Consider the following 13,751-nt stretch of genomic DNA (forward strand, 5'->3'; position numbering starts at 1 on the left):
AACTGTCTCATACTTACGTGCTGACCTTCTATTAGATACCCAAATCTTTCTTTTAGAGTGTATGCAGAATAATCCAGACATAGGTAAAGACACATCCATTGTCCATGCCCAAGGTAAGCATGGGTAAAGCTGTGAGTTTGTCACGGATTCCGCAACTTTCTGTGACCTCCGTGAATTTTGCAGTGGCCAGTGCACCTGGCTCAGAGGCAGCTCAGGCAGCCCCTGCACCAGTTGCACTGGCCACTGCTGGGGCAGTTCTAAGGCCACTGCATTCCCTCCCCCCCCGACCTCCATAGCAGAGTTGGGTGTGGGAGGGGGCAGGGCTTGAGGCACAGCATGGGGTGAGGCGGGCTCTGAGTGGCGCTTACCTGGGGGTCTCCCTGGAAGCAGTGGCATCACCTTGCTCAACTCCTAGGTGAAGGCGTGGCCAGGCAGCTCGGTGCGCTGCCTCCGCCTGCTGGCACAGCCCCTGCAGCTCCCATTGTGCCTTAAACAATAGCTCTGAGCAGGGCTGCCCAGAAGATTCAGGGAGCCTGGGGTCTTCAGCGGCAGGTCCCGGGGCGGAAGGACCCCGCACCGCGGGTCTTCAGGGCACTTCGGCGGCAGGTCCCGGAGCGGAAGGACCCCGCGCCGCGGGTCTTCAGGGCACTTCGGCGGTGGGTCCCGGGGCAGAAGGACCCCGCGCCGCAGGTCTTCAGGGCATTTCGGCGGCGGGTCTCAGAGCGGAAGGACTCCCCGCCACCGAATTGCCGCCGAAGACCATGGGGGCCCCTGCGGGGCCCGGGGCCTGGGGCAAATTGCCCCACTTGCCCCCCCTGGGCGGCTCTGGCTCTGAGAAGTGAAATCACCCCTACTCATTGTTTTAGGGTGTTAACTCTGAAGCTCACCGAGGATAAATCAATGTCAACATTAACTGTCAACATTTTAGCAGAAATGTTCTGGTGGTTAGTTTTTTCTTTCTCAGAACGTAGAGTAGACTATATAACCTAGCTCTTTACTGTCCACTGGCTAGTGTGGCATTGTTCTCTACTGCATATGCTCCAGGGGTTTGTCGAGGTCAGTTCTAAATTTCTCAAACAATAAGGCTCCCACCATTCCCTTTGAGAAACTATTCCACACTCTTGATAGATCTCACTGTTAGAAAGCTATTTCAGCCTACATTTTCTTGTTATTAATATAATTATTTCTCCTGTATTCTGGGGCTCACAGTGAACAGTCATTAGAAGAAGTGGAAGGGAGAGCCCTCCAGAGGAGGTAGGCATTTTGAACAACACATAAGTAGAGTTTGGACACTTGGGCTTTTCCCTCCACTTTACTCCCTAGCAGGAGCAATATAATTAACAGTGTGTTTGATTATTTATATTTATTATACATTATTTATTGGATAGCTCTTTTTATGAACCCCAAGTGATTAGTGTGTCGTTATAGATCTTAGAGAGCTGAATTATCTGTCACCATATACATTTCTTAGGTTTCTCTCTTTATTTACAAATTAAACTGTGTCATATCGCCTTCAATCAAAAGCTTCATTATCCTTGTCTGGAACATGTTCTTATATGTTAAGAAAAAGTGTACATGGCATAGCTATCCTATTATTTAAATTATTCCTCACTATTATTGGTTTAGAATATTTATTAGTTTTTGATAACTTCTTACATTATTCATAAAGGATACCCACACTATCTGATGAGAAATGCAATACAATAAATCTTTATTTTGCATAACTAGCATCTTTCAACAAACTCTATTCCAGAGCGATTTACAGCAAGGGTCCAGTCCTGTGGGGAGCTGAGCACTTCCTCCAAATGGCTGAGTGCTCTCAACTCCCATTGATTTCAGTGGGTGTTGAAGGCACTTGGCACCTCACCTCACAAAACTAGGCTCTTAGGTTGTAGTTAGTTAAAAAATAAATGATAGCCAAGGGAGAGGGGAATTAAGCAGCAGAGCCAGGGAGGAAAGATGTGTTTGCAGATAACACTTGAAAAAGTATGGAGAGTGGCAGAGGCAGATGCAGGAAGGTTGTTGTAACTATGCAGGGCTACTGGGATAAGATAGGATCTGCCAGACTGGATCAGACCCAAGGTCCATCTAGTACAGGATCCTGTTTGATAGTAGCCAGCACCAGGTGCTTCAGAGAAAGGGTAGAGTGGGGGTGTGAAGATTATCCCTTTTATTATAACTGGATATACTTTTTATTCTTATGAATATCCATTTTTTTTAAATCTTGCTAGGATCTTGGTCTCAATGGCATCATGTTGCAATGAATTCTGCAGTCTGTGCATTGTGTGGGGAAAAGAGTGCTTCCTTCTATTATTTTTGAATTTGTCATCTTTTACATTCATTAATGAATTTCCCCTTGTTCTTGTGTTACATTTTGACCTTTGGTGCTGATCATTATATTGGGATAGAATGATGTCTCCTGAAACTTGGAATGGTGCCTCCTGCTACATGCTGTCTAAGTGTTCCCTCCCCACACTATCCACCAAAAATCCAACACACTTTGTATTTTAATGTGATTCTGACCCTTTACATCTAATTGGACCAGTCATTTATGCAGTAATTAAACCTTTTGCAAGACAATCTGGTAAGAATTCTGGAATCAAGTAAACCTCAGTTAGCTACAGGTATATCAGCTGGAATGGTGCACATCAGTGTGAAGCATGCTTACCTCCAGAGAGGCTGGAATACAAAAAAAATAGTTTAATTTAGGATTATTGATCGATTTATTTTTTGTTTTTGTTTCCAGCTGAGCTACCAAGATCCTCTGCAATCAAGCTCTCTTCCTGGCATGATCTTCCATCTCAGCTGCAAGAACTGTATCAGCAGGGTTTCATCTTGGCTGCTGTCCACCCTTTTGTGCAGCCAACTGATGAAAAAGAGAGGACTCCCCAGGAACAAATCTTCAGGGCTGTGCTGATCAAGAAAACAGAAAGGTAAAGCACTTCCAGTGAGCTGGGATAAAAATAGACAATGAGATTTCCTGCTGAGTTTTGACCTAGATCAGGAAATTATAGCAATGTCATTGCTAATGTTTGCTGTGCAAGGCTTGGATATTTATTTGTAGGCTTGAATAGGCTTAACATGTTCTTCGTGTTTATAATCCGTCTGCATTTTGTCAGCAAAGACAGAAAATAACAAGTTGAAATCTGCTTTATATTTTGGAATGTGTTATCATGAAAAAGCAAACAAACCCTGTGCCTAATAATTTGCTAAGACAGTTCATTTTTTGTTCTTTATTCTAATAATTTAGTGGATTAAATACAGCCAGAAAAATATTTACTTTGAAGAGGTGTAAAGCCAGTGGATAACACAATTAATCTGAAAATTGTAAAGTAACGTGCATTTTTGTACTTTATCTACAAACTTTACTCCCAAAACTATAAAAGTGCTTTTAATTTTCCAACCCAGTACAACTCATTTTAAACCAACAGAACATGAGTCTGTTTGCTTTGTTCTGTGTTTTAAATTGTATTAAATATCTTTGTGTAATACATTCAGTGGCTAGGGATGAATAAATAAAAGGGAACACAATTCCTTCTGTTTTAATCTCCCAATTTAATAAAAATCAATAGATTTTTCTGCTTAATCATTCCAAAAAGAGAGAGAGAAATTGAGAATAAACATTCATAATAGTATTAAAATTTTTAGTAAAGAGTTTTTAAAAATACATTTAGACTCCTAAACTTTAAGGCCAGAAGGGACCATCATGATCATCTAGTCTGCCCTCCTGCATATTGCAGGCCACAGAACCTCACTGACCCACTGCTGTAGTAGGCCCATAACCTCTGCCTGAGTTACTGAAGTCCTCACATTTTGTATTTAAAGACTTCAAAGAGAATCCATTTAATGCTGGATTGATAGCCATGGGGACCACAGTCCACTATTTGCAGGACAAGTACAAACAAGCAGTGCAATCTTCCCATATCACAAATGCTCCTCAGCACTGCTCCGACACAGTCTAGATTAAAGGCCTGATGGTGAAGCTTGCAAGGATCATCCCCTGCCTCAAAACACTACGCCTGCTATGAACGATGCTGAGCAATAGGCGGCTATGTGTCCATCTGGGCGACAAAGTCAGCTCGCCCTGGTTCCTCCACAATGGATTGCCATAGGGCTCAGTACTCGCGGCGACGCTCTTCAATGCCTACATGAGTGACATGCTACCAGGGAAGTCACGCAAATTTGTATATGCAGATGACTTTGCTCTGGCGACACAAGCAATCACCTTCAATAACATCAAGTCGACCTTGAACAGGGACCTAAACACCATGGAGGAGTATCTCTGGAAATGGAGGCTCAGACCAAACCCCCACAGAACAACAGTCACTGCATTCCATCTTGATAATAGGAATGCTAAGCGCACTCTGAAAGTGACCTTCTGCAGCAACACTGTGCAACATGACCTCTCTCCAACTTATATCGAAGTGAAGCTGGACTGCATGCTAACCTTCCATAACCAGCTGAAGAAGGTAGCCACTGAGACGAAAACAAGGGTCAACCTGGTCCAGAAACTGGCAAGCACAAGCTGAGGAGCATCAGTGCTATGGATATCAGTGATGGCCCTGTGTAATTCTGTAGCTGAATATTGTACACCGGTATGAACAGAAGTAGCGCCACACGACTCGTTGATGTCTAACTAAACACTGCAATGCGATGCATCACTGGAACCCTCAAGTTGACCCCAACACCCTGGCTGCCTGTGCTGTTGCACATTGCTTTCCTATCCATTCACCGCAATGCCCTAACCCTCTGGGAAGTCAAGCGAATCGAGAAAAACTAATGTCTCCCCAACCACTGGGACCTCAGTGATGTCCCTCACCACCACTTGAAGTCATTTAAGCCCTTTTGGACCTATGCGCTTAACTTCCAGCAATGTGACTTCAACCCTGATGGAGCTTGGAAAGCCGAATGGAGTTCACAAGAAGTCACAAACACCTTGTGAAAGACCAGATGCAGAAGATCTCTGGCTTTGATCTTCCGTGAAGCTTATGGGCAGCCCCAAACAGCATCCACATAAACCATGGCAGATGCGGACACTTGATGCACAAATGGAAAATTAAAAACCCTCCAATGTGTGACTGTGAGCACCCCGAACAGACTGTGGAACATATAACAACATAATGGCTGCTTCAAAAATACAAAGGAGGCATCACAACATTACACTCCTCTACTCCTGATTCAATTATCTGACTTAACCACTACATGTAAAATTATAGTTGTTGTTCTACATCTACATCAGCCATAAGAAGATGCCCTACTATGCTGGAACAATTTCTAGGAATTAGAGGGTATTTCATTCTCCTTTGCCTATTCTTGTCCTTATCTTTTTCTGCTGAGGATTTAGACAAGGAGGCTAATTGTGGTTTGGATACTTGTTCAATAGAAATTGGAGTCAGACCACAGTCCCTCTTCACACAGCCTACCAAATGATCATCAGACGGTAGTGACCTGACATCCTTACCAACTACAGATAGGGCCAAATTTGAGCCAGTGGCCTAAGGGAGAAAGGCTCCATGTTTCACTACCAGTTACATCTAGGCATTAAGTATCCCAGGTAGATTGACTTTTTAAAAGGATTGTCATTCTATACTGACTTGCTTTACGGCTTGTCTACACTACCATCCGAATTGACGGGCAGTGATTGCTCCAGTGGGGGTCGATTTATCGTGTGATTGATCGACCACCAATCGCTCTAGCGTCAACTCTGATACTCCACCTCAACAAGAAGTGCAAGGGGAATCGATGGGAGAGAGTCTCCCCTCAACTCACCGCAGTGAAGACACTGCGGTAAGTAGATCTAAGTATGTCAACTTCAGCTACAAATAGATCGATCCCTCCTCTTCCCCCTCCCGCCCCCGGTAGTGTAGAGCAGCCCTTTGTTTTATAAATAAGGAACTTCATGCTATTTTGCAACCTACCAATGTTCTTGGCAAAGGGAGGTCACAGTTTTGTGACTGGGAATAAGGAGATGTGGGGTCTGTTCCTGACTCTTTCACAGATGTCTTCAATAATATTGGGCAAGTCACTTACCAGAGCTGTGCCTCAGTTTCTCCAGTTGCAAAATGGGTAGTAGTTCCCATGTGAGTAGCTCCCTTGAAGTTACTGGGACTACTTGCTTAAATTAAACACATGCTTATGTGTTTTGTTGGGCTAGAGAGCTCAACACCTTTCAGGATTGACCTGTAAAAGTGGGCTAGCGCGCATGTAGATGATATTATCTTACACTCAATGAGCTTGATTTGTCAGTGCCTTGCACCTTGTGTAGTAATTTACACCTGAGTGAAACTGAACCAAATCTGAATTCTCTGCTCACTTGTATTGGGGACAGTGTTTTACACCCACTTTGCACATCTGTGAATGAGTATACAAGATACAAGGCGGTGGAGAGTCTGAGTCAGTTAGACTACCGTTATATTCACATTCCATTTGTTTGCATTCCCTTAACTCCCATCTCTCATCAGTTTGGTTCACTGAGGCTGAATGGGTCTAAGATGGTGTAATTTATGTGTTTAGGCAATGAAAAAGGAGTATAGCTGGAAAAAAAAAACCTAACAGAAGGGTGAATTACACCAGTTTAGACTCCCTTCGAATCATTTAGATGCACCTCTGACTTTGGCCAAATGTGTGATGGTAGCTACTGCCACGGAACAAGGGGGAAATGCAAATTTTGAAGATCTCAAAGCAGAGTGAAGAGAGATGGGCAGCTGACTGATCTCAGATAGCTGTGGCAAGGGGCTGGGCAGAAGGCTTTTTTGCACAGTCTGTTCTGCAGTCTAAATGGAATAACACTGATTTTACATCACAGAAAAAAGGATTTCAAAGCTGCTTCAGAAAAATCATCCTTAGTAGAAGACATTTTGTAAAATAAAATAAAGGATGTGATTAATCTGTGATCAAGTAAAAAGATCAGTTAAGTATCTTTAAGTTTGGCAAAGGTTTGGCATCTGACACCTCTGTTAAATTAAACAATTGGATGGAAGCAGATGATTATGGTATTTTCTGAACACACTATACCTAATGAGGGCTTATGTTTAGTGTTAGAAGATTGTAGGCAGTCCAGCTCTAAGCGTAAACTCATTAGCAAAGTCACCTACCCTTTGAACCAGAAATGGCCTCTTTCTGTTTTCTGTAATATCACCAAGAGTGCACACAAGAGCTGTACTATGTCAAAAAAAATCTTTTAGCTTTCATGAGCACTCCACCTCACTATTCACTGTCATTCTGTATGGTGCATCTGAAAGATTGTAGGGCTTACTTTCTGATGCTTCTTATTAACACCAATTGTTTTGATGTTATTATTTAAACTTTCGGTACTCTTACAGTGATCATTATCTGTCCTGTTTTTCTCCCACTTCCTTCCTTGCTTTCTGAAGGTAGCATAAATCAAAGAGTTTTGTTAGTTTCTTTTCTTATGCAGTACTATGTGTCAGGTATTTGTGTGTACCTAGACATCTAATTGTACATTTTAGTTAGTCTATATACTTCCATCAGCATTACTGCATTTTATTTCAGACTGATATTTTAACATGGTTGCTATTGACATACATTTCTAGAATTTTGTTTTTCGTGGGATCACCCCTCCTTCTAGCCGTGTGCTAGCGGATGATATGCCTAGTGGCCAGAGCAGGAGATGGATGTCAAGGCATCTTCCTGATGCTTTCAGCAACTCACTGTAGTCTTCCTGTGCTTGAGCTTCCCCAGCTATAAAATGGGGATAATAATCCTTACCCCGCCCTGTAAAGTACTGTGAGATCCATGGATAAAAGTGCAATATAAGTGCAGTGTATTACTGCTGCTGCTGTTGTTTTGGCATTGTCTTTTAACATGCTCAGTGGGGACTTGCAATGTCATTGTATGGCTTTTTTTAACATTACCTGGACATTTCCATTAACTTACATAGGTATTTTTATTGACCCCGTTTGCTGTCCTTATACAGTACCTGTGACAGAGCACAGGGCAACAGCAGCTGAGCTAGCACTGTGGTCACTGCAGCTGCAATTAAACACTGCAGAACAAACTCTGTTAAGAAGAGCTGCACCTAATTGGAGGATGGAGGAGACCTGGGAGGCTAATTAAGCCATTAGGCAAAGGATACAAAAAGGCACAGGAAATAAGTAGGGAAGGGGATGGGGAGAGATAAGAGGGTGGTGGGAATCAACATTGTAAATAAACTGCACTGGGTGTTTTACCAGCATGAAGATCTCTGAGGGGTTTGTGGACTTGAGCAGAGGCAGGAGTGAGTGGGCCCTGCCACACATGGAGGCTTGTCTGGCATGTATGATGGAGGAGGCCCTGCAATGGCTGGCAAAACAGCAAGAATAAATGCAGAAGACCCTGTAAAGTTTTGAACAATCCTACCACATGGAGAGGCAGGCTTTGTTTGCTTGGCAGGCAGAGCAGCAGAAAAGCCTGAAAGATTTCATAAGGGAACAAGCCAACATGCAGCAACAGCTCCTACAGAATGTGGTGAGTCCCATGGTGGTGGATGGCGCCTGGACACAGGGCCTGGGATTATGTAAGATGGGCCCTGAGAGATGATCCTGATGCATTCCTGTGCACTATTGAGAGGGTAGCTATGGGTGCAGGTTGGTATAAGGCAACCTGGGCCCTGATTCTGGCTCCCTATCTGTCAGGGGAAGCCCAAGCAGCATATATGGCTCTGAGTGAGGAGCAGGCCAGGAATTACGAGATGGTGAGGGCAGCCATCCTGGATCGGCTGGATCTGTCAATTGAGAAGTACTGCCAAAAGTGCAGATCAGCAAGTTGAACTGGGGGTTTACGACCCTGGCCAGTCACCCAAAGGTTTATGGATTGGGCCACCTGGTGGTTGAGACCAGAGGGGAAATAATGAACAGTTCCTTCAGGGCCTCTCTAAGGACTGGTCTACACTACGTGTTTAAACCGGTTTTAGGAGCATTAAACCGATTTAACGCCACACCCGTCCACACTAAGAGGCCCTTTATATCGGTATAAAGGGCTCTTTAAACCGGTTTCTGTACTCCTCCCTAACGAGAGGAGTAGCGCTAATATCGGTATTACCATATCGGATTAGGGTTAGTGTGGCCGCAGATCGACGGTATTGGCCTCCGGGCGGTATCCCACAGTGCACCACTGACCGCTCTGGACAGCAATCTGAACTCGGATGCAGTGGCCAGGAAGACAGGAAAAGCCCCGCGAACTTTTGAATATTTCCTGTTTGCCCAGCGTGGAGCTCCGATCAGCACGTGTGGCGATGCAGTTAAAAATCAAAATAAAGAAAGAGCTCCTGCATGGACCATGCGGACGTGATCGCTGTAAGGGCAGGCAAATCTGTTCTATCAGCGCTCCGTTACAGAAGACGAATTAAAAAACATTTTTAAAAAATCTCCAGACAGACGTCATAGCAGGGACTCAGCGCACTGCTGCGTGACAAGCATAACGGAAAGCCAAGGAATCAAATGGACGCTCATGGACTGGAGGACTCAAGCTATCCCACAGTTCCTGCAGTCTCTCTGAAAAGCATTTGCATTCTTGGCTGAGCTCCAAATGCTTCTAGGGTCAAACACAGTGTCCGCGGTGGGTCAGGGCATAGCTCGGCAATTTACGCACCCCCCCACCCACCCGCAGAAGTGAAAGGGAAAACAATCCTCTCTTGACTCTTTTACATGTCACCCTATCTTTACTAAATGCTGCAGATAGACGCGATGCTGCAGCACTGAACACCAACATCCTTGCTCCCGCCCCCGCCATGGGTGGCTGATGGTGCAAAACGACTGGTATCTGTCCTCATCATCAGCCTATTGGCACATGGGGCAGTGCAAAAGGGCTGGTAACCATGCTGACTAGCATCCGTCAGGTCGATCAAGGGCGCCTGGCCCTAATTTTTCCTGGTAGATGTTACAGTATGGCTGATAACCATCGTCATCATAGCAACAGGGAGCTGAGCTCCGTCAGCCCCCACCCTTCATGTGTAAAAAAAAGATTCAATTGCCCCTGGACTAGCAGAGGGATGCTGGGCTCCTCTCCTCCACACTCCTTACTGTCCTGTCTGGACTATCATAGCAACTGGAGGCTGCCTTCCACTCATTTCTCACTAACAAGTCAGTGTGTCTTATTCCTGCATTCTTTATTACTTCATCACACAAGTGGGGGGACAATGCTACGGTAGCCCAGGAAGGCTGGGGGAAGAACGGAATCAACAGGTGGGGTTGTTGCAGGAGCATCTCCTGTGAATAGCATACAGCTCATAATTTCTGCAGGATCTGACACAGAGCAGCTGTGCTCTCTGATACAGTGGTTCTCTAGTACACTTGCCCATATTCTAGGCAGGACTGATTCTGTTTTTAGATACCAAAAAGGAGGGATTGACTCAGGGAGTCATTCCCGATTTTGGCTTTTGCGCCCCTGGCTAAGAGCAGCCAGGGGCACTTATGACAGCAGCAAATGGTGCAAAACGACTGGTAGCCATGATCATCTTTTTACCAATTTATGGATTGGTAGATGGTGCAGTATGGCTGGTAACCATCTCTGCTGTCATGCAAAAGCAAAAGCATGCTGCTGTGTAGCGCTGCTGAATCGCCTCTGTCAGCGGCATCTAGTACACATACGGTGACAGTCACAAAAGGCAAAACAGGCTCCATGATTGCCATGCTATGGCATCTGCCAGGGCAATCCAGGGAAAAAAGCCGCGAAATGCTTGTCTGCCATTGCTTTCCCAGAGGAAGGAGTGACTGATGACATTTACCCAGAACCACCCGCGACAATTATTTTTGCCCCATCAGGCACTGGGATCTCAACCCGGAAATTCCAAGGGGCGGGGGAGGCTGCGGGAACTATGGGATAGCTACGGAATAGCTACCCACAGTGCAACGCTCCAGAAGTCGACGCTAGCCTCGGACCGTGGATGCACACCACCGATTTAATGTGTTTAGTGTGGCCGCGCGCACTCGATTTTATACAATCTGTTTTACAAAACCGGTTCATGCAAATTCGGAATAGTCCCGTAGTGTAGACGTACCCTAAGAAAGTACAAGTGTGGGTCAGTTGGATGCGGCCATTAGATACGGTGGATGCAGCCATGAAATTGACAGAGGAATACAGAGATAGACTTTCCTAAGAAAACGGGACAACCCAGAAAAGAAGATCTAGAGCGTGGGAGGAAGACCGGAGAACCCACAGCAAAAAGGGGCATAGAGAGGATGAAGGAAGAACCCCGAGGAGCTCTGGCTGGGGCTCGACCCACTACATGCTATCAGTGCAGGCGACAGGGACACATAAAAAGGGACTGCCCGTGTACAGGGACTGCAGTTTTGCCAAGTTTTGTGGCTGGGTCAGACCTGGAGGGCAGAAACAAGGACAAAAACTGTCCACCATTTCGGTAGTGGCGGGGAGGATATGGACTTGTGGATATGGCCTCAGGTTGCTCTCTTGTCTGGAGGGAGCTGGTGAAATCTCACTGGATGGTTCCAGGAGCTGCTATGGACATGGAATGTGTCCATGGGGATAAGAGACACTGCCCTGTCGCCCAAGTGCTCCGGAGGGCCATTGGAGGTTTAGTTGGAAACAGGTTGTGGTAGTGGAGGGGCTGTCCTATCCGGTTGTGTGGGGCACTGGTTGGAGCCCCATCCCAATACGGAAACAAGGTAGTATAAAGAATCCCAGGTTCGGGAAAGGGAAACCAGAAGGGCGAGAAAAGAATGAGCCCATGGGAGAAACAATAGAAACCCTTAAACAACAAAGCCTAAGTCAGGAGGAAAGGAGACCTCCCCAGGAAATTGAAGGCGGGAGGATAGGAATTCAGGAAGAAGGTACAGGGGAAACAGACAGCGCAAACTCCTTAGTAGAGGTTGAGGGACATATGGTGCCCCCTGCAACATAGCCCCAAGGAGAAGAAACCCAGGCACTGTTTGGAGGTTTGGGAGAATCTGAGACTTTGAGGGATCAGGGGATAAAGGGAGTAATCTTGATCCTCTGGACAACTGCAGCTGAGCCAGTGCTCTGGTCACTGCAGGTCCAGTTAAACACTGGAAGGAAGGAAGTTGGGAGGCAGGGAAGCAGACACAGAGAGGGAGAGATTACTCTTCCCAGCTTGCCTCAGGAACTGAAGGCTCCCTAAGACTGAAGGAGTAAGGCTGTGTGGTGTACAATGGTGGTGGGTATCAAGACTGTAAATAAACTGTACCAGGTGATTTACCAGCATAAAGGTCTCTGAGCGGTTTGTGGACTTGAGCAGAGGCAGGAGCGAATGGTTCCCCTGCCACAATACCCATTTCAAGTGAATATGGAAACAGGGCTAAATTCTGCTTCTGGATGTATGTGAGAAAGAGGTATTCATAGCAGATAGTGGGAGCCATGTGCATCTTAAGGAAGGTTTTTCCCCTTAAAATGTTAACTTTGTTACAAAGAATATTAGAAAGACAACAGCTATTTTTCAATCAACATCAAAATTTACATCGAATTATGGAGATTATTAATTATGATGGTGCATAAACAAATATAAGCATGTTAATTCTTTAGAAACAATAGGGGTGATGGCAGGATGTCATGATTATGATGGACTTGATTCAGCTCTCATTAAAGTTAGTGGGAAAACTCTGTTTTGACTTTAATTTTTATCTTACTACTACTATATCCTTGTTAATGTAGTAGCCTCAGTGTTCACACATTAATGAACTAGTGAGAGTTGGATTGGGACTCAAATGGAAAAGGACAAAATTAGCAGGGTAAAAAACTCTATTTTAAGCTTCTCAAAAGGTATTGCAAAAAACTGTATGTTTATTTTTTTTAACCTCTTTAATTAAAAGTAGTTGGCAGTGATCTAAGTAGTGCTTTTTTCATATCTTGTTTTAATAATGACTTTGACTCTGACAGAGATGAATTCTGAGAATTTGGATCTTCAGAGGAGAGATTTATCAGTTAAACAAGATGTGCAAGGGGCAATGTGTGAATCCAGACTCTTCAAGAGGGGATTTCTTTTATGTAGGGGCGGGGAGGCAAACATAAGGTTTAGCCTAGAGTCTACTGATTCACACTTGAGAAAAGTTGATTCACACTGATTTACACTTGAAGAAAGTATGTGATAGTAGTAGAGCTTATCACAGTATGTTTCTCTTGGCAAATGGAACGTAGAGAATCAGTTCATTTCCAATAAATAGAAAGCTCTGGCTAACCAGAATAAGAATAATCAGTTAGATCTGTGAATGGTGCAGACGGAACAAAAGCTTAAATGAGGAGATTATTAGTGGTCCATTTGTGGGAACCAACTATTCCTCTTTGGTATTTTATTTTCTGACTCTTTCTTTAATATTTCATCTCAGATCTTTTGGTTAGGTATTTGGCACATTATTAGATCTGAGAATCTACTGCTGTTGCGGCAAACCTACGCCTAACAGGAGCCCCAACATTGGCCTTTGAATGAGTTGTCTGCATCAGCTCCATAGTGCTGGGTTGCATTAGCTCAGGCCTGCATAACATATGGCCTGCGGGCCGCATGGGGCCCACAGAGGCTCACTGTGTGGCCCACGGGGGGATTCTAAATCCCGCGCACATGGCGCTCTGCGGGCAGCCCAGAGCCCTTTGAATCTCAGCCGCGGCCGGAAATCAAAGGGCTCTGGGCTGCCCGCAGAGCGCCGTGTGCACGGGATTTAGAATCCCCCCACGGGCCGCACATTGAGCCTCCGTGGGCCGCATGTTGTGCAGGCCTGAGCTAATGCAACCCAGCACTCAGTGGCAGGAGCTCTGGGCCCTTTAAATCCCTGCCCTAGCCCCGCAAA

At 45.1% G+C, this 13,751-nt stretch overlaps 1 protein-coding gene across 3 annotated transcripts in view; it reads left to right on the forward strand.

The window, feature by feature from the left end:
- RFTN1 (raftlin, lipid raft linker 1) overlaps positions 1–13,751 on the forward strand; it is a 163,339-nt gene that overhangs the window by 77,345 nt on the left and 72,243 nt on the right. For all 3 annotated transcript variants that reach the window (XM_045005979.1, XM_045005978.1, XM_045005980.1), the window contains exon 3: positions 2,747–2,933. In XM_045005979.1, coding sequence (XP_044861914.1) covers positions 2,747–2,933 — 187 coding nt within the window. The remainder of the gene's footprint in view (positions 1–2,746; positions 2,934–13,751) is intronic.

The sequence above is a fragment of the Mauremys mutica genome, chromosome 2, assembly GCF_020497125.1.
Source record: "Mauremys mutica isolate MM-2020 ecotype Southern chromosome 2, ASM2049712v1, whole genome shotgun sequence".
Taxonomy (NCBI): domain Eukaryota; kingdom Metazoa; phylum Chordata; order Testudines; family Geoemydidae; genus Mauremys; species Mauremys mutica.